We start from the raw sequence: 23,489 nt of genomic DNA on the forward strand, positions 1-23,489 counted from the left end.
TGCCCTGCCCTTTATTAATTGTGGAATCCATGAAATGTTGAAAGAAAAGACCACTTAAAAATGTAATTTAAAAAGATCTTAAAAAAAGAGAATGGAACTATTTGAAAATTAAATGAGGTGATTGAAACAACACATCCATCTCCATTAATGCCATTGGGGCGTTTTGTTATTTTTAGCATGTAATGTTTGTGACTGGTGTTGTTCTGTGTGCAGCTCTGCTCAACCTTGAACAGGGTAGCAGGGCAGATGGGCTTAGGTGGGGGGCAGTGGTTCGTTCATCTGTTTGCCCATGCAGAGGCAGAGTTAGTGGAGTAGAGTGCTCTTAATAAGTCAGAGTCAGTGTGCACTGACTGCACCCAGCACATGAGAGGGATTAGCGCTAAACGCTAACAAGCTCCGATCTCAATTAGACAGCCTTCTATAACCAAGTTCAACCGGCTCAAGAGGAGCGCAGGGGAGAAAATAAATATATATTAGTAGTTCATAACTGGTGGGTCCTGATCGAAAAAAAAAGGGGCCCAGGTTTGTAGGGATTGTTGGTTCGCAGATGACAGGGGAAACACTGCTAAATACATGAACATAGACATCAACTTCTGAAAGGAAGGATAATTTACCAAAATATAATTTGTTGTTTACATCCATGCCTGTGTGTCCAATTAAATTCCACAGTATGTTGCTGCAAATTCATTTGTCTCTTGATAATATAGCTAACGGTAATATAATATTTAGCCGAGTGTGTATTCCAAATTTTAGGCCGGTAAATCACATATGCTTTTGGTTATGCCTTAACAAAATTGACCATTTTTCTTCTCAGCTTTTAAAGACTTTAAAGATTTTGCAGATTCTGGGCCTTTGTTGTTCTTGGCAATATAAAGAAAAAATTGTGTGTGTAAGGAGGTTTTTGTATATGTTTGTATGATAATCTATTTTGGTGCCGTGTCACCACTTGATGTCCAATGCAAGCAAAACTATTTGTTTTTTCATAACATCCCTAATATTCAAGTTGACTGTGTTTCAAAAACTAATGATGATGATTAGTTTGCTCAGATCCTGTCACAAAATGGACAAAAACAGGTACATGGTGGTATTAACATTTCAATATGAAGAAGACTTTGTTTCACTGTTTACATGGTTGAACTGAAAAAAGGTCTCAGTTTGGTTCTTTTTAAGAGGGCTCAAATGTGAAAACCCAAGTAGCCTTTTTGCAGTTGAACATGTGGAAAACATTACCATCATAATCGCAGTTCAAATCGCAATCGCAATATTTTTTTAAATAGTCGCAATATGAATTTTTGACCAAATCGTGCAGCCCTACCCCTATCTCTTCTTTGCAACAATCTCAGCCAAACCAGTGAACCTGTGTCATGTATAAAACTGGCCCATTGTTCGCTGTCTGAGATTTGATTTCACAGGCTTAACTAATGAAATACTTCATCCTTGCCTGACCCTCTGACTGATGAGGAGTTAATTAGAAAACTAACAGAACCTCTCAAGACAGGAAAAGCCCCAGGATTTGGACACAAGAACATTTGGAGGGTGTTTCTTATGCAGGATCTCTTTGCATCTTATATATCACATTTTTAGGTGAACTCTGTTGTAGTCTCTCTTAATCTACTGCAGCACTTTAAGATTGCAATGTTTTGCTGTTCATTATGGTATTCATTTGTGGACTTCATAGAACTGAGTCACTGATGGTGAGCACAACATGAAACAGATTCACTCCACCCTGTGGCTATTTCTTAAAAAAAAAAGAAAGAAAATTCTGTCATTGTTCTCAACCTGTATAATATTTCTGAATTATGCACTGGAGCTTTCAAGATTCAAAGATGATGCAATGACACCATAAAATAACATATTTTTAAAGTATCACAAAAGTAGTCTATATGACTTGTTTGAAGTTTTCTAGTCATACAATTGCTTTAAGTAGAAATGTTTGTTGTTTTTTTCATTGAAACCCACCGTAGATCCTTTGGTGCATTCATGAGAGAAGTAGTGATGTCTGATGAACTAATTGTTTTTTCGAGTCAGATCTTTTCCATAAATCTGTTGATCCAGTTCACAAAACTATCCAGCGGACTGATCCAGTTCTTGAGTTCTCACTGTCTTAATAATCCGGTCACAGTATTTAACAGTTTCTTAAATTTTCTCAAAAATATTGTAAAATTTTCTTAAAAATCTTACACATTTCTTACATACTCAAAGCTATCATATGGCTTCAGAAGAGTTTTCTGATACATTTATGGTGCGTTTGCATCCTCCTATAAAGCTTGGAAGACTCCTTGTATGTAAACAATTACTTGGACAATTCTTAAAAATTCTCATTTAGTGCTCCATACAAGATTTATTCTTTTTGGGTGAACTAATCCTGCCAAAGCCATGAGGAAATGATCATTAAAGAAAGTCTGTTCAGAATTGCAATCTTTTGAACTGGTATCTAATCTATACTATTGTATCATGTCTTATCTCAGTTTTCACAGCAGACGTATGCATCCTCCACCCAGCAGATGGCACCACCCAGTCCTAATACTAACACCAGCAGTAATGGAAGCAGCAGCTTTGGGGACCAGCTGAGCAAAACCAACCTGTACATCCGTGGTCTCCATCCAGGAACCACAGACCAAGACTTGGTCAAACTATGTCAACCGTGAGTGTCCTTTAGCTATCCATTCTTCTTATGTAAACAATCTAGAGATTCAGTATGGTGGAGGCAATTAAGGTCGGGTTCAAAATCATCAGTGGGAAAGTGATTCAGGTTGTATCGTAAGACCAAGTATTGAAAAACAGGAGGAGCGAGTGGGAGAAAGAGAGAGAGAGAGAGGGGGAGAGAAAGATTCAGACTTGGAGCGTCCTTATTTGACCCTTCACAAAGAGGTTAGGAATGTAATGCTGGCAGATCGTGCTGAAATGAATATGAAATACACTTGAAATGTTTTTGGATAGGCCTTTGCGGCATCTTGATTGTGTAAATCATACATTTAAATTGAAAAAGAAACATTTTGAATATTTGTAACATCTTGGTGCAAAGCCTGAGGGGTGCTCATTCTTTTATGGAATTTGCTCTCATTCCATGTGTTTTTGATGGCTAATGTACTTAAGCGAATAGGAGATTTATCTATTCATTTCAGAGGACACTTTGGTTGAATTTGAGACTGGTGCGACACAAACTTGAGGCAAAGTCAACAGAGGTTTGGGTTTCAAACAAAACTCTTTTTCGTTGAACGACTGTAGTGTTTCCAGCAACTAGTCATGATGGTTCCCCCTCCTCGCCTCTCTCACTTCCTTTTGGGGTTGATAAAAGTAAGGAATGGTTTGAAAAAGATCAATGCTATTGCTGTCAAGTACACTGAAAACTGACCCTTCGCTAAGCTCCACCCCCCTTGGTTACGGTTGCTCACTCTGACAAGCTCTGCAGAACTCCCCATTGGAATGAATGGAAGATTGCCATGAAGGACATGGTTTTTGGCAAAATACTCTTATAAATGGAGGTGATAATATTTTTACTGGGCTGGTATGAAGAGTGACATTGTAATGCATATTTATCTGAAGTTTTTATAAAATAAATTGTTAAATTACACAGTAATTTGATGAAAAACTGTGAACCGATTACACATCTAATAACATTAGTGTAAGTGAACACAGCTGTTTATAGCGTCTCATAACATACTCATTTTGATGCTGTGAACTGTTTATTTACTATAGCTTTTATTTGGACTTGAATCAAGACATGAATTAATTAAACGTTCTGTTATTAGCATTAATTTACCTTAGAGCAAATGTAGGTGTCATTGTAGATGTTATATGTTCATTTGGGAATGAGGGCTGACACAGTTTAATCCATAACATGTTCTTCTCCAGATTATTTTAAAAAAGAATGAAAAACACTGCATGTATCCTCTCTGGGTAACTCGTGTCACTATTACAAATTACCGACCAATAACGTTTTTAACAGTTTTATTTTCATTTTGATAAAATCACACTTAAAAGTACTCAAACACACATTACACCCATAGACTGTGACTGGAAAACAGCAAGTGCATGTCAGAGTAATGGCGGCAGGGCAAAAGTTGCTAACACAGGATTGGTCAGAAGCGCTTTAAGGCGGAGTGTGACTGGGCGGAGGGCGGGGCCGGGCTGTGATTTTACACACCCGGTCCCTTATCAGGCTAATCAAGCCTCCGAGAGGGATAGGGAAAGAGAGAGAACGTTTACAGGCAGCTGTCCATCCAAAGTGTGTGTTTGTGTCTTTTGGTTTCAGATTTACATTAAAATATAATTTATATTGTCAAGCCGGTTCTCGCCTCCTCCTTTCCATTGAACTCCTTTACACAGGGATTAGTGAAGGGAAAATTAATGTTATTAAAAATCACTGTTATACATTTTTTTTTATCAATTAATTTTGAAACTATACTTTCTTATAAGTTCAGTTTCAACTGAAAATTATTAGAAATAATTTTATCACATAGCCAAAGAAAAAACCTCAAAGCTCTTTTGAAGTCCAGTTTGATGTGATTTTTAGGTTGAACAAATAATACAATGATGTTTATTTAGCTTTATTGAAGTTATTGTCCAATTTCAAGACTACTGGTCATATACAGTTTAAGTTGGTGTACAAAGAAAGTGCAAAGATTTGAGAAGTTGTACAAGAGAGGTGGAAGGAGTGAAAAATAAAGCAAGAGAGTGGGCCTCTCATTCTGAGCATTCTGGAAGAAAAGGCTGAGATGAGGCTGCCCAGCCCTACAGGAAACTCTGAGCCCAGGGGGAAAGAGAAAGACAAACAAGGGCAATAGCTGGGAGGGAGAGGAGACGAGAAGTTGTGGTGGGGGCTGGGGAGAAGCAGTGAACAAGAAAAAGGGAGAGAGAAAGATTTGGGTGAGTCTAAGAAAGAGAGAAAGTGAAAAATATGCCAGGTGTTTCTTAGCAAATGAGCAGCTGGTAGAGAGGATGTGTCATTACGGTTACTTTTACTGACAACAAAAGAGCAGTTTACAATAAAAGTGTAAAAGTTTTGCGCAATTTTAGTGACACAAATGGAATTGCAAAAGTAAGACTGCTTTAAAACAGGTTTCCCGACTCCCCTGTCAACCATTGGTCGAATAAACAGATAGTCCCGATACAAACTCACAGGATTGGTTGAACCAGTGTTACTATGTCAGACTAGTTGGTTGCTTAAACTAACAGAGCACCACAGAGTAGTGTATATACAAGGGCTGTTGATTTAACATGTTAATTCAGTGTGATTAATTATATAAAAAATAATGCAGTAAAAAAGTTAACACTAGTACCACCTTAATGTTTTTACGATTCTCAGTAAGCAGTAGGGCTGAAACGATTAGTCGACGTTATCGACAACGTTGACAATAAAAAATTGTCTACAAAAATGTTCAATGTTGAATAGTTGTTTGATCTAATTTAATGTAACATGAGATCACATTATACTCTAATGATGAGAGCAGCACTGCAGCTCGTACCTGACTGAGGAGAGGAAGAATTACACAGCTCACTGTCCAGATGCACTCTCAACTTTCCAAACAGCTTCAGGTGATGTAGATCACAAAGTAAGAGGGAATTATAATGCAAAAATACAAAGTAAGTAAATACAGAAGTACTCTCGTTTTGGAATAATTGGATCTGGAGCTGCCGCTCCGCTGAAGCAAAACTTGCTTGTCAAACATCTTTCAAGGAAACACTCCAGCCTTACATCTTAAATGCAGTTATATTTAATGCGTTATAACTACAAACTCCGAAACTGGCATTTTTCTGTGCAGTCAGTGCCTCTTCTATGAGTTGTGCGAATGTCCCGATCTAAGGGAAAGAGATTGAAACTGTACCCGGCTGAAGCGCACACTGTAGCTGGGACGCTCATCCCTCAAGCGCGTACACTTAATGCAGCTAGATTATAATGTATTGGCTCGTGACATATTGAATCATAATTTATGTGTCACTGTGCATTTCTTATCGTGATGATAATTGGCAATACGCAGCTTTATTATTAGAGACAGTATGTTTTTTTGTGAGTTAAAGATTGATTGAAGTGAACAGGATGTGAGAGAGTCTTCACCCCATTATACATTGCAACAAAATATGTTTTTGATTTTTTTGGCTTGTTTTCCAATATAAATATGTAAAACTCTTTTAAAACAATGTAAAAAAATTTTAACTATCCTGCAGAAGGAATTTGTTTTATCTGAGAATGTTGAATATAATATTAAAAATACAAATATTTTTAAATATCTGAGAAGCAGCATATAAGATATTTAGACTTGCTTTTAGAGAATAGATCTTGAATAGAAGTATATTTTGTCTTAACTGCACTCTCAGAAGTATAACCAAGTAAATAATACACTTTACAAAATACCCTTACTGTATATTTAAGATACATTATCTCATTTTTAAATGGAAAACAAGACAAATACACTTGATAACAATAGGATTTTTTTGCAGTGAATTTCTACTGAATTAAACTAAATTAAACTACTTAGTGAATGTCATTTAGATGTATTTTTAAAAGATTGTTAATAAGCACGTTTAATACAACCTTTTAAGTCAGGACACAAGCAGAATAATAAGTTAGTTAAGAGCTAATGATTAATCATGGCAAAAATTGCAGAATAGTCGAATAATCGTTCTAATAATAGTTAGATTAATTGATTATCAAAATCAATCAAAAAAGTATTCCATCAATAAATATGCTATTATTTTGAATATATTATATTTTATTACATTTATTGTTTACATGCATAATTTGTAGAATTTACAAGTGTTTGCATTGATTTGTTCAACACGTACTAAAAATGGGACTGTCTCTTTAAGAAAACAGGCATTTTTTTAAAGAGCGTCTGTAAAAGAGTGCATGTTAACGAGAGAGGAGTTGAAAGGTTTTAACTCATCCATGGTATGTGTGATTATTGGGTATCTTTTTGTCATTTTTGATCAACAACTGACTGTAAAGGACAAAAAAAAGTATCAAAAGATACATTGTTCAGTGACAAATAAAATGTGTGGATCTCATCTTTGGACACACATTACATCGTGATGGAGCAAGTTAAACCAGTCTTTTACTCTCAATACTCAGTAGAAGTTTCTCGCTGCCTAACTTCTTTCCCACTATACTACACAATCACTTGTGAGTTAAATCGGAATATTTACCTGCCAGTTGCTAATCATAAACATTTTTATTCACACAGTGTCACTTTAACAACACCTGCACTGTGCACTGTAAAGGAATAAAATGACTAATAACAAAACTGAAAAGTTAAAGTTGATTAAATTTTATAACTGCCTCTATACAAATTTTTTACATTACATAAAGTGCATCCATTTAGTCATAAATATTTGTGTTGGATGCTTTGCTCAAGCAGTAGGATAGAGAGTGGTAGAGGGCATTTTTGGTCGATTGTTGTGGATCCCAGCCAGATCTGCACAGGGCAGACAAGGAGAACTCTCAGGTTACACTGCAAGCACATGCCTGGAGAGAACCCCCACCCCCTCCCTTCTCTCAAACTACCTCAAGCCTTCGCTAATCCATAGACACGCTCAAAGACCTACAGCTATATACTGTACCTGTACCATGCTGCGGCAATGCCTCTCAAGGTATGCAAAACAGTGTGAACGTGGTATGGCATCCATTATTCAAAGAGCATTTCCATTTGATCACAGTTTCTCCACCACGCCGCCTCATGCAACCTCATGAAGATTTCATGCAAATGATTGCTGGATATGTGGGCCCATTGAGTGCCGCATTGGCACTGCTGCCCTGCATTTATGGGTTTATACGCCCCCGCTGCTGGGCTGATTCCAGATTAGATTACTTTGGTTCCTCTGCGTTTGACCTTAAAAAGTATAAGATATACATCAGCAGGTCTTATGAGTCGGTTGTGTTTGTTATTAAGCTATTACATGGTAATTACAATGTTATAGACAAATTAAGGGGTTATCCATCTAAATAAAATGTTTTCTTTTTTCTCCTTTTAATAATGCAAAGCTATGGGAAAATAGTATCTACCAAAGCCATCCTTGACAAGACCACCAACAAGTGTAAAGGTAAGATGCTCAATGTGTGATTAAAAACATTTCAGTAAAAGGTGCAATCAGTATTTTTTCCAACACAAATAAATTAATATTATAATTGCCTATGAGTTTTTATACCAGCCAAATCCTTCTCGCTAGTCTAGTCAGGCCAAGTCACTTTTATTTATCTAGTGATTTTCACAATACATATTGTACTGTATTGTTTCAAAGCAACTTCCTACCACAAGTTTTATTACACATTGCCTTACTAACATGTTGGAAATTTGAATTGACTATTCAATGAACACATGACATGTATTACACATACTATATAGCTAAATAATATTGATGTTCATTTATCGAAAAGACAGAGGAGGATAGGCTTTCCCAGCTGATTCTTTCTTTATTTTTCTCCATTTACTAAAAATCTTATTGAGATATTTCCTTTGCCGTAGTCGCTTTTGGCTTGCTCAATAAAGACATTGAGACATTATTGTCTATAAAGATGTTCACTTGGGGCTTTAAGACATTCAAGACATTAGAGTAGGATTTTCTGTAAAGCTGCTTTTAAACAATCTTTATTGTAAAGAATGCTATATATAAATAAAAATTACTTTACTTAATGCCTTAAAGCCCTCAGTGAGCATGCCAAAGGTGACTATGGCATTATAAAGTATCACAATAAAGGCAATGTCCACACTAATAATTTTTCAGTTCAAAACTCTGTTTTCCATTTCCTTACGACATCATTTTCCAAAGTATGCAATACTGGAGAGCCTTTTCAAAAGTCACCGTAATCAGTGGAAGAAATCCACAACGTTTCAGAGGCATAAGTGTACCAAAATCGATGCGTTTGATACCTATATCGGCCATATCAGCTGGCACAACATAAAGAAAAATTACTAAGTGTACCTTTCACATGTGTGGTCTCAAAGAAAAAAGTTTTATCTTGCTGATGTAACAGCAGTGGGATTCTTATTGCATAACCCTACATCTGTCGAGTAGACCAGTGTTATTGCATTCTTGTGTGTGTGTGTGTTTGTGAATATATGTGTGTGACTGTGACTTTTCTTATGTGGGATAGAGATTACCAGTGTGAGCTAAGGTGCAGGGGAGTGATATGGAATACTATTGGCTTAACGACTAAACTCTAAGCAGTGATCACTTATCCTGTATGTGTCTTTTGTGTGTGTGTGTGTGTGTGTGTGTGCAATCTTGCATGTGTGTGCGCTCAGGCTATGGCTTTGTGGATTTCGACAGCCCGGCCTCAGCACAGAAAGCAGTGACAGCGTTAAAGGCCAGTGGAGTTCAGGCTCAGATGGCAAAGGTAAGAGGCAGTGGCACTAAACATCCTGTTCTTTAATGGCACATATTTCCTGTTAACCTTAAGCGGCAAAGTGACTTTGAAACAGTTTAGAGAAAGTGGCTCCTCTGCCATACACTTAAGCATCAAAGGCATTCCAATTCTAATGTAGTTAGGAAAGCTTCACTATTATTAACGCTCATATAGTTGTAAACTTCCGTGTGTAACTTTTCCTGCATTGTTTGTGCTTCGGACATTAATGATACCTGAAATTGTGCAGCTTGTTGAGGAAATGTGTGCTATTGTTTTTTTTATCGATTAGACTTAAGGACCAGATCAAGCAAAATCAAAGAACGAACGAGTGTGACATAATTTAGAACAAAATATGACCAAAAATAAGGTGTTTTTGAGTTCATTTGGGTGGTATGAAACAGCTCACCAGGGCAAACTCTCAGGAAAACATTGTTCCGGATGCTAAACACCTTCATACTGTCATTGGTCCATGTAATTGGTGGGTGTGACTCAGTGCTCCACATACTTTAGGCAGAGAGCAAAAGTTTTGCTCTTAAAGCTACACTATGTAATTTTTTTTGTTAAAAAATAACAAAATGTTATTAATGAGAGAGTGCAACAAAAATCCATCTTCCAAACCATGTATTTACTTTACCCCAATACACTTTGATAAACCATATCATTATAATAACACTATAATATCATTAGAATAATTATATTATATAATTAATATTTTAGAGCTGTCGGGACGGATTTCGCAGGAAATTGCATACAAACATCATTCCCCTGTATTGACGTCATATCCATACACAGAGAAAATAAGATTTGGCTACTGTAGCACATGTGTGGGAGTAGCTAAAGCTGAAAGTTTGTTGTTACAATGAACGTGAAAATTTTACCATGGATCATTCAAAACAGCAAACATCCAGGGAATCACCGGTTGTACAAACAAAGAAACCCGGAACATAGCAGAGTCTACAAGCAAAAAGGGAAAGTGACTGAATCAACATAGGCTTGGCTTTTCAGAGTTGGCTTTTTTCTTATTCAACAGGTAACATATTTTATTGATATGGTTTATGTAATCACACACACACAGACAGCACAGTTGCAGGCGCCACTAGGTGTAGCTGGTATCTTTATGTTTGCAAACAGTATAATGTTGCTCACTGGTTCAAAGTTCTTAGCTCTGAGTGGAGAATGAAGAAGATCTTTACCTTGAGTATATCAGAGTCTTTTAAAATTTCCGCTTAAGAGATGATAAAATTGGCTTATAGCCTTATAAAGGAGGGGCCCAAACCACATCTAGACCCCAGAATATCGTAGATATTTGGGGATGGGCTATTTTGGCTTAGTCTATTTTGGCTTGGGCTAGTAAGAAACTATCTAAAATCGACCCAGAACACCCTAGCAACCATCTAGCAATGCTCTAGCAACTTTCTAGAACGCCCTAGCAACCAGAAAATGTCATGCTAAAAACCACTCCATACACCTTCACAAACAGATAGCAATCATATCCACCTAGAACACCCTAGCAGTCACACAGAACACCCAAGCAACCACATAATGTTGCAATAAACACCACTCAGAACACATAGTTTTGATACAGTTTTGTGGGAAAAAGTATTCCAATATATCAATATATATCGACATAGTAACCACCCAAAACACCCTTGCTTCATGACATGAGAGCGACCTTTGCAATGGCAAGCATCAGTTACATATTCTTCTGATAATGTCAAAATTGCATTTTAGTATATAGTCATCTATGTTTTTGACAAGTCACTTAGTCTTAACAAATGACCTGGAATTGAGTACTGTATTCCCAGTCTGCACACAAAGTCTACAGCTATCTGATCCGAGGGAAACTAATTAATGTAGAAAGTAAATGCCGCCAATCACTTAGATGTAGGACGGTGTGATTATTTTCCCTAACGCTTGGCCTGTCTGTGGGTATTGAGCCATGAAAATTGAGCTGGTGTCCCCATTAGGCTCATGCAAGCCTGCCATTGAGAGCAGTTCAAAGTAAGTGCCTGAGGAGTATTTGCCCTGTCTCTGCTCCTGCCTGGTGCTCCAGCTTCACAAAGAGGTTGTGTGTTTTCTCTCTCACCCATGGCTGAGTCACTGTCTGAGCAGCTTGGCTGGCAGAGCCACACGCCCTCTGTAGAGTACCATGGCCCTGCAGGCCAGCTCTGCTTCTAACCTAGCCAACCACTCACATAGATCCTGGCCTTGTAGAGAAAAGCGTTTCTCGATGATTTCACCTTCTTTTAATGGCTTCTCTTGAAGTCTATGTAAAGGATTTAAGCTCCAGATCAAAGTGAAAGGGGCACCTCTAGCTCTTCCCCTCCGCACAAGAACATAACCAGTCACCAATCTTAATTACAGCCATTTTGGAGTCTTTTAGCGACCTGACCTATTTAAGAGTCTGTATCTGTGGCGATTACTGTGAATTTTTCTTTCCACAATCACTCAGTCAAAAAAGGTTTACCATGTGAATCTCACAAACATGTCCAGGTCACATTTCACCCCAAAATCAAAAGAAACGCAATAAGAATTTATATTTAGCGAAGCCCTTTTAGAACAATTAAGAGTTTTTGCATTGCGACATTACTTTTCTCCCTCATATTCTCATTACCTTAATGCATCTGGACCTTTTACTTTTCCGTTTGTGTGTGTGTGTGTGTGTGTGTGTGTGTGTGTGTGTGTGTGTGTGTGTGTAATTCCCATTATTCTTTATGATGATTCTTATTAGTTTGCATTACTGAAATACATTTTTATTTATTTATTTTTTACAGCATAATAAAATTGACTAATTCAATTATTTTTTTGTTTAAATCAGAATAAATAAAGACTGTGCACCAGTGATGTATGAATACTGTACAATTTAAACAATATAATTATTTATTTTGCATCACGGTGATGAGAATGTGATTTTTTTTTTACTAGGGGGTAAATCCATCAATCAGAGAATCGAAGCAAACAAACTTTGGCAAAAGAGTCACCACCATGATGCACTGCGAATGACTCAATCGAGTCGTCCCCATACACTCTCAAATACTTGTATATTTGTATATAGCTGAATATTTTGCAATATACTTTAAATATATTGTTTCCATACTTATAATCATCATATAGTTTCCATCATTTTAATTTGATAATGTTATTTGCAATGCTTCATGGATGCTTCATATTAATATGCATTTTGTTTTATAAATATCCCCTTTTCTCCCCAATTTGGACAGCCCAGTTCCCACTACTTAGTAGGTTTTTGTTGTGGCGCGGTTACAGAAGCAGTTGCCTCTGCTTCTGAGACAGTCAATCCGCGCATCTTATCATGTGGCTCGTTGTGCATGACACCGCGGAGACTCCCAGCATGTGGAGGCTCATGCTACTCTCCGTGATCCATGCACAACTTACCACACGCCCCATTGAGAGTGAGAACCACTAATCGCGACCACGTGGAGGTTACCCCATGTGACTCTACCCTCCTTAACAACTGGGCCAATTTGGTTGCTTAGGAGACCTGCCTGTGTCGCTCAGCACACCCTGGATTCGAACTCACGACTCCAGGGGTGGTTTGTAATGTTTTTATTAACCTCAGAGTTGTTTGGTTCATGGCTTAGAACTCTTTAAACTTAGCTTAGAGTCAGCCTGATATCACAGTGAAATCGTTTCATGAGATTCTCCCACCCATCTGGAGATGCGATTAGATCAGTGTGAAAATCACCTTGATCACAGGTCACTGCAATTAGACATTCATTATTCATGATAGTAAGATGAACTGGTAATACATTTACAGCTCAGTTTTTAATCTCATCTGCACACCAGAGCAATGAATATGCAAAACAGCAGCAGGGTGAATTGGAGGTTGGCTATCTCGCAGTTATCTTTACGGTCTTTCTGATTTGTTTAGGCAATGATAATGAACTAAATTAATTTGAGCCGCATAATATGATTAAGGGGTTTTGAGATACTAAACTAGAACCTCCTGCTCATGCTTCACATGGGAACCGAGTAATCCGCCAAAGACATGCAAGCACAAGTTTTGTGTATCTGTTTGAGGTTCAAAAAGGTGCCACTTTGTACTGTATGCATATTTGCTGTCATTCCTGCAACTTCAAATTAAGCCAATTAGGTGTTTATATGGTAATGAGCTGACTCAATTCTGGCCTTGAAAATGGTCACGTTGACACGCTTTCCCCCCCCCAAAAAAAACAACTCCAGTCTATTTAGGCCAAGTTAAAAAAAAAACTTTTTTGGTTTTGAAAAAGGGCTTATAATGCCAAAGTGATATGTTGAGTTAGCTTTCACTGTGGTAATGGTGCCACTTTGTACCCTCCACTGTTACAAGACAAAATCTAATATCAATATTTCATAGTTGAACTCATATGCAGGATTCAACAGGATCAGAACGAGTTATATCTCCCACTCACACTTATCACATCAACACACATCTGCTGGGTGAGCAGTTCATCAGTTCACCCTGTAAACATATGAACACCTGCACAGACTTTCCTTTGTTGCTTTTGTGTTTCAGGATATTCCATATTTTTTATGACAGGTTCTACCTTTAAAGAATAGTCCACCCAAAAATGAAAATTCAGTCATTATTTACATCCCCCCGTTCCAAACCCTTATTAATCTCATTGTTCCGTGGAAAATAAAAAGTTTTGAAGAATATCCTGTTCATTCTTTTTCATATAATAAAAATTAATAAGGACTGAGCCCCAAAAATGACATAAAAGCACCATAAAAGTGATTAATTTACACCAAGGCTTGTGAAAACATACAATAACGATGAGACTGAAATTTAAGTTGTTATTCTCTACAAATCTTGACATCTCCCCTAGCTCTCCTTAGAGCCTTCATGAGAGAATGAGTGAAGTATCTATGTTTTTGAATGAATGGCTCTTTTGATTCAAATCTTTCTTTCTTTCTAAAATTAATAAATTTTTCCAGTTCCCAAAACCAGTCTGAATGATTTGTTCACGAATCAGACTGGGCCTCGTTTCCCAATAACGATAGATCTTAGCGGTTAAGTGCTTTTTCTATAAGCGATTCTATGAATGTTTGTAATTTTTTAAGTGCGTTTCCCAAAACAGTACTTAACATGAACGAGCAAGGATGTGCTTTAAGAGCTACTTAAAAGACTCGCTGTCCTTATGACAGTGCTGAAATGTGATCGTATAGTGCTGCTCATCATTGTAACTTCATTACCTTGCTAATATTTGTTTAAAAATATTTTTTTAAATATTCAACCTAATTAAATACATATTTACATATTGTTTTACAATAATTTTGTGCATAACAATCTATTTATTTTACACAATCTGCTTCCATAATCAGGTGTGTATGACTAATATTTAGTTTTCACAAATTTCTCTCGATATGAAAGTTTCTAGGATTAGTGAAGACAGCGGATGCCCTTTGTATGTTCCTGCAAATTACAAGCATTCACTGAATATTATTCCATGTTATTGCGAAGCACAAAATAAGGAAACGTTTAGAAGATGCGCTTTAGGGACATTCACCAATAAAACGAAGGTCTGCTCTTTACTCCCAAAAGTGATAACGGTGACAGCAATCCTGCATGTGCGGTGCTACACAACTTGTAGTGCTGGCAAGAGCACCTTTTGGTGTCAGATAGGAAGAGGAGATGAGGATGAGCCAATATACTGACGATTTTCATGCAGTTATTTACTTTTTCTCCTCTCTCTGATTTTAATTCATACAGTTGTCTGCATCAATCATGCCAACACTTTGCTGTTACCAACTTGTCCAGCTATTCCACACAAAATTATTTTATTTGTTTACTAACCTTATATCTTCTGTGTGCATTGTGTGATTTTATTGAAAATTCAGCTGTATGTTTGGTAATGGGGGCTGATCACATTGATGTGGCTTTTATGGGTCACGGTCATAGTGCCACCAACTGGCAGCAGCAAGTATGGCACTTTTAACAGACTTAGAAAGAGCCCTCTTATGTTTACCTGAATTGCTTCAAAATTCTTTAGAATATTGCCAAGACACTGCTGGTGTAAAATGGTAAAGGGATATTTGATATCTTAAAGTTATTTTTAATCACATAAAAATTTGTTACTATTATGTGTTACTAATTAATGTTAACACATGAATTGTATTATTCCTTTCTTTCTATATTTGGGTGTAAACTTAAACAGTTGTAACTCATGAATGCTAGGGAGTACAGACTTAAGTCTAACTGTTAACTGCAAACAGTTTTTAAAGTGAAATAAAAAAAGTTAAAGAAGTTTAAGTTTATTATAATGAAAATGTAATGTACAAACTTTTTATATTTTTATATAAATAAAATATACTAGAAATATAAACTGAAATATAATAAAAAATATTAGAAAATCAAAGCCACATATCTAACCCAGATCTGATCCAAATTTTAAGTCGATATATCAAAATATTTCCTTTTGATGCCAATTTGTTCAGATGCAGTACCAGAAATGTCCAATAAAAGACAGCCAAGCTCCATTGGTGAATGATTATCTGAGGAAACTCGGCAGGAATTGGCATAAAAGCACAAAAGAACCAAAGACACTTGTCTGAACATGTCCTGATATGAATTTTGTCTTCATAAGAAGCCACAAAATTAGGACAGTATATACCGATCATAAGCAGAGAACATGAAACATAAGTACTGTCGCTTACATGTTGCATGTTTTAAAAATGCCCTCTTTTACCATTTTAAAATGTGTTTTTCACTGTAACATTCTAATTGCAAAATAGACTGCAGAAGATGAAAGTTGAGTTTTTAAGCTTTAATTCGGTACCAAGTTTGTGAACGTTGATTAAGTTTTTGATATAAAACAAAGCATTTGTTTTATAGCCACACTCAAACGGCCCACATATTGGCCATTGACAATTGACAGGTTTAAAATGGGCATGTAAGACAGCCTCTGTAGCACCCCCATTTTCACCTACAGTCACATATATAGTTCTCATCAAGCCGAACAACTTTCATAATTAAAGTTATTAGTTCTGCACACCAGGAAGTCAGCCATTTTGTTTGTTTTTTTTTTGGAATTTTGCAGTCTCTGATCTTTTAAATACTCCTAGGGTATTTATGAGACTGTCACCACATTTTGCCAAGACATTGAAGATGCTAAATTGTGAACAGAATTTTAATATATCGAACGGTGTTGCCATGGTGAGGCATTAATGGCGAAAAATGGGAAACAGGAAGTGTCTCATATCTTCTGCGTACAATGTGCGATTTAGATCAAGATTGAGATTTATTGTTTAGTCTTGGGAGATAATCACATGGATGTGATTATTTTGGGTCAAGGTCAAAACACCACTGCCTGACAACAGGAAGTGTGGCTCTTACAACAGACTTAAAAATAGTCTTCTTATATTTACCCAAATTGCTTTACCCAATATTCACTGGATGGAAATGCACCCATGGTGCTTGGGCCCGTCATCTCTGCTTGCAGCTATATTATTATTATTATTATTACTATTATTATTATTATTATTATATGAGACTTGTCTGATAAAATACAAATAAAACATAGGTATCCTGATATAAAAATTTTAGCATAAAGTGTAGTTATCTAAAATGTAGGTATTTAAGTTGTATCAGGTGTCATTTTGCATTTGTCCTGCAGGTGTTTGCATAAGTCTATGTGCTTATGATGCTCAATGCACTCATAATCATCTATAAGCATTTTCAAGTACTACTTAAGTTACGATGTATTTTGAAAATGGACCGCAAAATTAAGATGAATCGTAAGATGGCTTCTTCGATCGACTTAGACTTACGATGCTTTTGGTAAACAAGGCCCAGATCCGGTTCTTGCGTTCTCAACTCACAGACTCAATGATACAAGGATTTTTGTCATGTTGTTGCTTGACAGTGGAAGACAGGTTGGGAAACCTGTTTAAACACAATCATTTTTGAAGTTCCTCTTGTGATGGTAGTGACCCAGAAATTACACAAAATCATCCTAAACCATTTTTAAAAATGACCTGCGAAGCAAAATTGCATGAGATTTGTTATTTGTACACAAGTCTTATTAACATACAATTGTTTCTCAGGTAAATTGATCTTGCTTAGATATTTTTACACTACAAGACAAAGATAAAGAAATTGTTTTTAGCAGCAGCATCTATTCACATGCAACATTTAGGCTTTAGTCTGTATCTATTTTTCTAGTTTCTTGTACAAAATCTGGATGACAATATGCTTTTGTAAATTATTGTATATGTAGATGTAGTTATGCATAGTGTTGTGCAGGTGTTGTACACTCCATACATGTTTCTTTCGGGGAGGAGACTGGGTGGGGAATAAAGCATGTGCATGCATGTATAATCTTCCACTTACTGAGATTTTTAAAGTGAACTTTGCGCTAGTTCTGCTGTACATTTTATACATCTGAGTAGGATGAAATCTATGCCAAGTTTTATACATAAGGCCCCTGGTCTTGTGTTACTGACAATATTCATGAGGATCTGCATAACTGCAGATTATTTTTTACAGTTTAAAGTGTTTTTAGACAAATAATCATTTTAACTCTCTGATGCCGATCGTTTAGTGTAAACACATTTAATGTTTGTTTTTACACATTGAGGGATGAATTCAAATGATTTTCTGTGGTAAACAACAGCATTCCACATATGCTCTTCACAGACATGTAGGTTCGGAATATAATAACCTGGAATATTGATCATGATGATGTCTCTTTCTTTCTTTCTTTCTTTCTTTCTTTCACTCTTTTCTTAAAATATCTCCCCCTCTCTTCCTTGACCTCTGCAGCAACAGGAACAGGATCCTACAAATCTGTACATCTCCAACCTGCCTCTGTTTATGGATGAGCAGGAGTTGGAGAGCATGCTCAAGCCCTTCAGTCAGGTCATCTCCACACGCATCTTACGAGATGCTAACGGAACCAGCCGTGGAGTGGGTTTTGCTAGGTGTGCCTCACTGTCTTTGGAGCCTCATATAATCAGACACTATTATCATTAATATTAAATGAATAATGCATTTACAATTAATCTCTGTAAGGATGGAATCAACTGAGAAGTGCGAGACCATCATTCAACATTTCAATGGCAAATACATCAAGACTCCTCCTGGAGTAGCAGGTACTACTCCACACCTTACATGCTGAATTTTTTTATATTGGGGATTGACTGGATGTTTAGGACAGTTAAACTATGAGTTTAACACTATGTGTTTAGTGCCTACAGAGCCCTTACTGTGTAAGTTCGCCGATGGTGGACAGAAGAAGCGTCAGAATCAGGGGAGATATCTCCAGAATGGACGGCAATGGCCAAGAGATGGCGAAACTGTGAGAAAGCAGCTTTTCTTCATAGTTACTTCACGTGTGAATTCACTAGTTGTGCCATTTTACATTTATGCATTTGGCTGACACTTTTATCTAAAGCAACTTACAGTGCATTCAAAGAATACATTTTATTAGTTTGTGTGTTCCCTGGGAATCAAACCCATGACCTAGGCATGGCTAGTGCCATGCTCTACCAGCTGAGCCACAGGAAACAATTTTTTGTGCCATTTTCACAATCCAGTATAACCAGGCACTAAATGCACTGAAATATTGCTGTAATTACAGTAAAATAAGTAACTGACATTTCTTTTCAGCTCAAACATGCCACATTTCTACATAAATTAGGATTGTAAAAAAATGGTCTACTGCATATAACATTGCTGTATTATTATTACCACAGCAGGCAGAATACGTCATCATATTAAAAAGAGATAATTGTGTACTACATTTCTGCCTGTGTTTGCACCATTGACTGATTTCCATAATTCCGTTAACTAATTGTGTGCTAAAACGTAGACAGCGCATGCAAAGAAACCTTTCTATCAGCACAACTGCATTTAATTCCTAGTGAATTCCCCCCATAGGAGATTTTTTTTTATGTTGCATTAAATCATTCACTAGGCTAAGTCAAGACTCTCTCTCGCTCTCTCGCGCTCTCTCTCTCTCTCTCTCTCTCTCTCTCTTTCTGACACAGAGTGGGATGATGCTAACATATGACCCTACCCCTGCTTTACAAAATGGGTAGGTTCAGATTTTATCTCTCAACACTGGAAATATTGCTTCAGAGCTGTACTTTGTGCCTTCTGTGTAATATAGGCACACAGAATGGTGAAAGCTCTTTCTTTAAAAAAAAAAAAAAAGATATACTGTATACCTTACATATATATATATATATATATATATATATATATATATTATAGCATCTGTCGCCCCCTGCAGGATTTATTCACCTTCCTACAGCATCGCTCCAAACAGAATTATTGCCCAGACTTCTATCTCTCCATACATGCACTCACCTGTATCCACCTATCAGGTGTGTGTGATTCCTTTGGTGGTACCATGTATTACTACTTTGATGTGTATACCTCTATTACTATACAAAACCTTTGCGCTTGTATTCATGTTCTCAGGTGCAATTTCAGATGTTTTTGATGGCCAAAAATGTCCCCTCTTCTGTTTTTTTAGGTACACAATCCGTCCTGGATACATCATCAGTCTTACCTCATGCAGCCCACAGTAAGTAGCAAGACTGTTGTCTGATTTCCTCAGTGCAACCTCTTAAAACATCTATCTGTCTAGCATTCTTCTTTCTTCCCCTGTGTACAGGGTACCGTCCTCACACCCACAGTGGACCACACCATGACCATCCAGCCCACTGCCATAATAGGGCCTCTTACACAGCAGCTCAGCCATCTAACCCTGGGCAGCAACGGCACGGTGTGTTCCCCACAGAGAATTCATTCCTAAAATCACTTGAATGGAAAATATTTTAAAATGTTAAAGGGATAGTTCACCCAAAAATGAAAATCTCTAATCATTTACTCACCCTTATGCCATCCTAGATGTGTAAGACTTTCTTGCTTCTGCAGAACATCTAAGCTCTGTAGATCCAAGCAATACAAGTGAATGGTGACCAGTTTCGCACCCACACCTATCATATCACTTCTGAAGACATGGATTTAACCACTGGAGTCATCTGGATTACTTTAATGCTGCCTTTATGCCCTTTTTGGACATTCTGAGATCTGGTCACCATTCACTTGCATTGTATGGACCTACAGAGCTGACATTTGCAGAAGAAAGTAAGTCATACACATCTGGGATGGCATGAGGGTGAGTAAATTATGAAATAATTAAAATTTTTGGATGAACTATCCGTATCTGTCAGATAAATGGGTATTATTTGATTCATAAAATAAATTTTACAATTACGTGTCTAAATGTGTCTTATCTGTCGTCAGTATATGCCTGCAAACACAGCTATGCAAGGGACCTACATTCCACAATACGCCCAAGTGCCTCCCTCGAGTGTTGCTGAGGTACGAAAAATTACCATGATGAATTTTTGGAAGTGTGTCAATGCTTGGTTCACTGTGATTTATTGTCAGTAACACTGACCTCATTACACTGCAGGAAAACAGCATCCAACAGCAGCAGCAGGTTGCCATAGAGACGCCCACAGACCACACAACATACTCCTATCATCATGGCAAGTGAAGAGGAGGTAGGCTACTTCCTGTTGATTTGGAAATGTTGTTGCCTGTAATGGACAGAAAGACAGAGACAAAACATCCGTTTATAAACATATATTCTCTGTTATGAACATTGTTTCACTGGGGCTGTCAAAAGTACATACCTAGGTAACAAGTCGATAGTAAAATGTAAAACAAAATGTTTTAATGATATCACCAGTCATACTTAAGTGTTGGGAATAGTACTGAGTGCCGGTGCAATTGTTTTCATATGTAAACATGTGTTAGATGGGCATTTTTGGCCGTTGCGCCGCATCCCCCTATTTCTTTTCCCCCCAGCGTCTCACAGAGGAACTTTTAAGAAAAAAAATCACTTTAACTGTTAAAACGCGTCTCGAGACTCCTTTGGTTTGCTTTTTAGCGCAAGGACGCATTCGGTGTAAACTGCCCCTTAATTTTGGCTTTGGATTTGAGTCAAAATATTGGCTCTGTGCACTAGAATTTGCGGTGTAAATGCAAGTGTAGACCTGCCTTTAATCAAGCAACAGTATTGACAATATAAACCGTTTTCCCCTGTAGTTATGCCCCTGTTTGAAAGCTTGAAGCAATGCTTAAATAAGTGAGAAATTATTAATTGAAGGTTATATGCCATTGTTATTTTTTTATTTGTTGACTATATTAATATATAACTTTTTAAATAAAAAGAGTTAATTAGCATATTATTTTTTAATATATCAAAATTAGTATCAAGAAATGGTATTGGTAGCATTCAACTGCTGACATTTTGCCAACCCTAGTGTTCACAGATCTCTAAGCCAACGAAATATGAAAAAAGATCTTCTGAACTAGAGTTTAATCATTTTATGATGACACTTAAAGATATAGTTCACCCCAAAATGAAAATTCTCTCATCATTTACTCACCCTCATGTCATCCTAGATGTGCATGTCTTATGTAGAGCACAACGATTTAAGATGAATATTTCAGCTCTGTTGGTCCTTACAATACAAATGAATTGGTTAAATCCATGTCTTCAGAAGTGATATGATAGGTGTGGATAAGAAACAGATCAATATTTAAGTCCTTTTTTACTATTTATTCTCCTCCCTGTCCAGTAGGTGGCAATATGCACAAAGTATGCAAATCACCAAAAACAAAAGAGGAATGTGAAAGTGAAAGAAGTTAAATAAAAAAAAAAAGGGACTTACTGAAACATTGATCTGTTTCACTTGCATTGCATGAACCAACAGAGCTGAGATATTCCTCTAAAAATCTTTGTGTTCAGCAGAAGACAGAAAGTCTGCATGGCATGAGAGTAAGTGATGAGTTTTCATTTTTGGGTGTACTTTTCTTTTAAACATGGGTAAGAAGGGTTTTGTTTTTACACACGCTTAATATGCTGACTATATGACTTTGCTTACTACATTCTTAGGAGAGATTGAGGACGCAGGATATTGAATCACCGCTGTTGACATGAAGAAAAAAAGGACATTATGAAAAGGAATTGAGAAGCTGGTCTCTTTCCAGTTAAAGGATGTAGACTTTCATTGTTTTGTTTTTTTGAGAACACCAACTGATAATGAAGCTAAATGTATTTTAGTAACAGAAAAATAGACTGGAATGAAGAAGGCTATGACTACAAAATGTCATAAGTTCATAAGCTTTTTTAACACAAAGGCTCACGTGCACACACACATACACACTCCCAACACACTTGACAAATATTATTTTCTGCAGCTTTATTTTCTAAAATATTCTGCAAAGCCAGAATGAAACAATGTTACAGCGCCATGTCATTTTAATTTGATGTAATATGTTTTTGTAAAATTCAACAAAAAAAGATTTGTTGACTGCTTTTAAAATGTTTTCTGCAGGAGAAATTTTGTACATAAAAAAAAACAATGTTTTTGCAAAGATCTTGCTGCAATTTTCTTGAATATTGGTTTTAAGGAAATCTTGAGAATCTGCTTAAATGAGCAGTTAAGTTGTTGTTTTGCTAGATCTACAAAATCTTGCTGTATCAAAGAAATTTGTAAATGTACTCATTGTTTCAAGCAGTTGGTGTCCAGCGGGAGATTGAATTCTTAAACCAAGACCTCATGTCCCCCTAAGCCCCTCACAAAAAATGTACTTTTTTTTTCTTCCTAAACGCTGCTTTATCTTGTAAGTTAGGTCATACTCTGTTTAAATGTTGAGATTTATTTTTGTATTTGAACATAATTTTTTAAAGAAACTTTCAAAGTGAAGCCATTTGGGTGATAAACTTTTTTATGGCTTTGTTTTCATGTCAATGGTTGTCACACATATCTAGTATGTATTTTCTTTTATGCATTGTAAGAAGTGCTCCACAAACATTGTAATGTTGGCATGTAAATTAATTTTTTTGCCTTGGTAAACTTTAATAGTGTGAAGTGTGTGGGGGAGTTCTTTGGGCTTGGGCCACCGAGATATAAAATGGCAATATAAAGAAAACCAAGAGAGTTCTTTCCTAAGAAGTGGAACGCTCCTTCAATTTGTTGCATTTATGAGGTACAAGATTCGAGAATGGAATAGTGATTATTTGTTGTGCTCTGAAAATAAATACAAAAAAAAAAGAAAAACGCTGAAAAGTAAATCAAAATTCACTGGAGAGTAGCACAAGGATGTATTTAGTCAAAC

The 23,489-nt window shown here is 36.7% G+C and overlaps 1 protein-coding gene across 1 annotated transcript in view; it reads left to right on the plus strand.

The window, feature by feature from the left end:
- Positions 1-23,403, plus strand: part of rbms2b (RNA binding motif, single stranded interacting protein 2b) — a 43,052-nt gene extending 19,649 nt beyond the window's left edge. The window contains exons 2-14 of the mRNA XM_052106177.1: positions 2,469-2,644; positions 7,982-8,040; positions 9,243-9,334; positions 18,108-18,265; positions 18,357-18,436; positions 18,533-18,642; positions 19,334-19,380; positions 19,579-19,672; positions 19,825-19,875; positions 19,966-20,076; positions 20,601-20,678; positions 20,773-20,863; positions 22,264-23,403. Coding sequence (XP_051962137.1) covers positions 2,469-2,644; positions 7,982-8,040; positions 9,243-9,334; positions 18,108-18,265; positions 18,357-18,436; positions 18,533-18,642; positions 19,334-19,380; positions 19,579-19,672; positions 19,825-19,875; positions 19,966-20,076; positions 20,601-20,678; positions 20,773-20,856 — 1,140 coding nt within the window. The 3' untranslated portion in view covers positions 20,857-20,863; positions 22,264-23,403. The remainder of the gene's footprint in view (positions 1-2,468; positions 2,645-7,981; positions 8,041-9,242; positions 9,335-18,107; positions 18,266-18,356; positions 18,437-18,532; positions 18,643-19,333; positions 19,381-19,578; positions 19,673-19,824; positions 19,876-19,965; positions 20,077-20,600; positions 20,679-20,772; positions 20,864-22,263) is intronic.
- The last annotated feature ends 86 nt before the right edge of the window (positions 23,404-23,489 follow it).

The sequence above is a fragment of the Xyrauchen texanus genome, chromosome 35 (assembly GCF_025860055.1).
Source record: "Xyrauchen texanus isolate HMW12.3.18 chromosome 35, RBS_HiC_50CHRs, whole genome shotgun sequence".
Lineage (NCBI taxonomy): Eukaryota > Metazoa > Chordata > Actinopteri > Cypriniformes > Catostomidae > Xyrauchen > Xyrauchen texanus.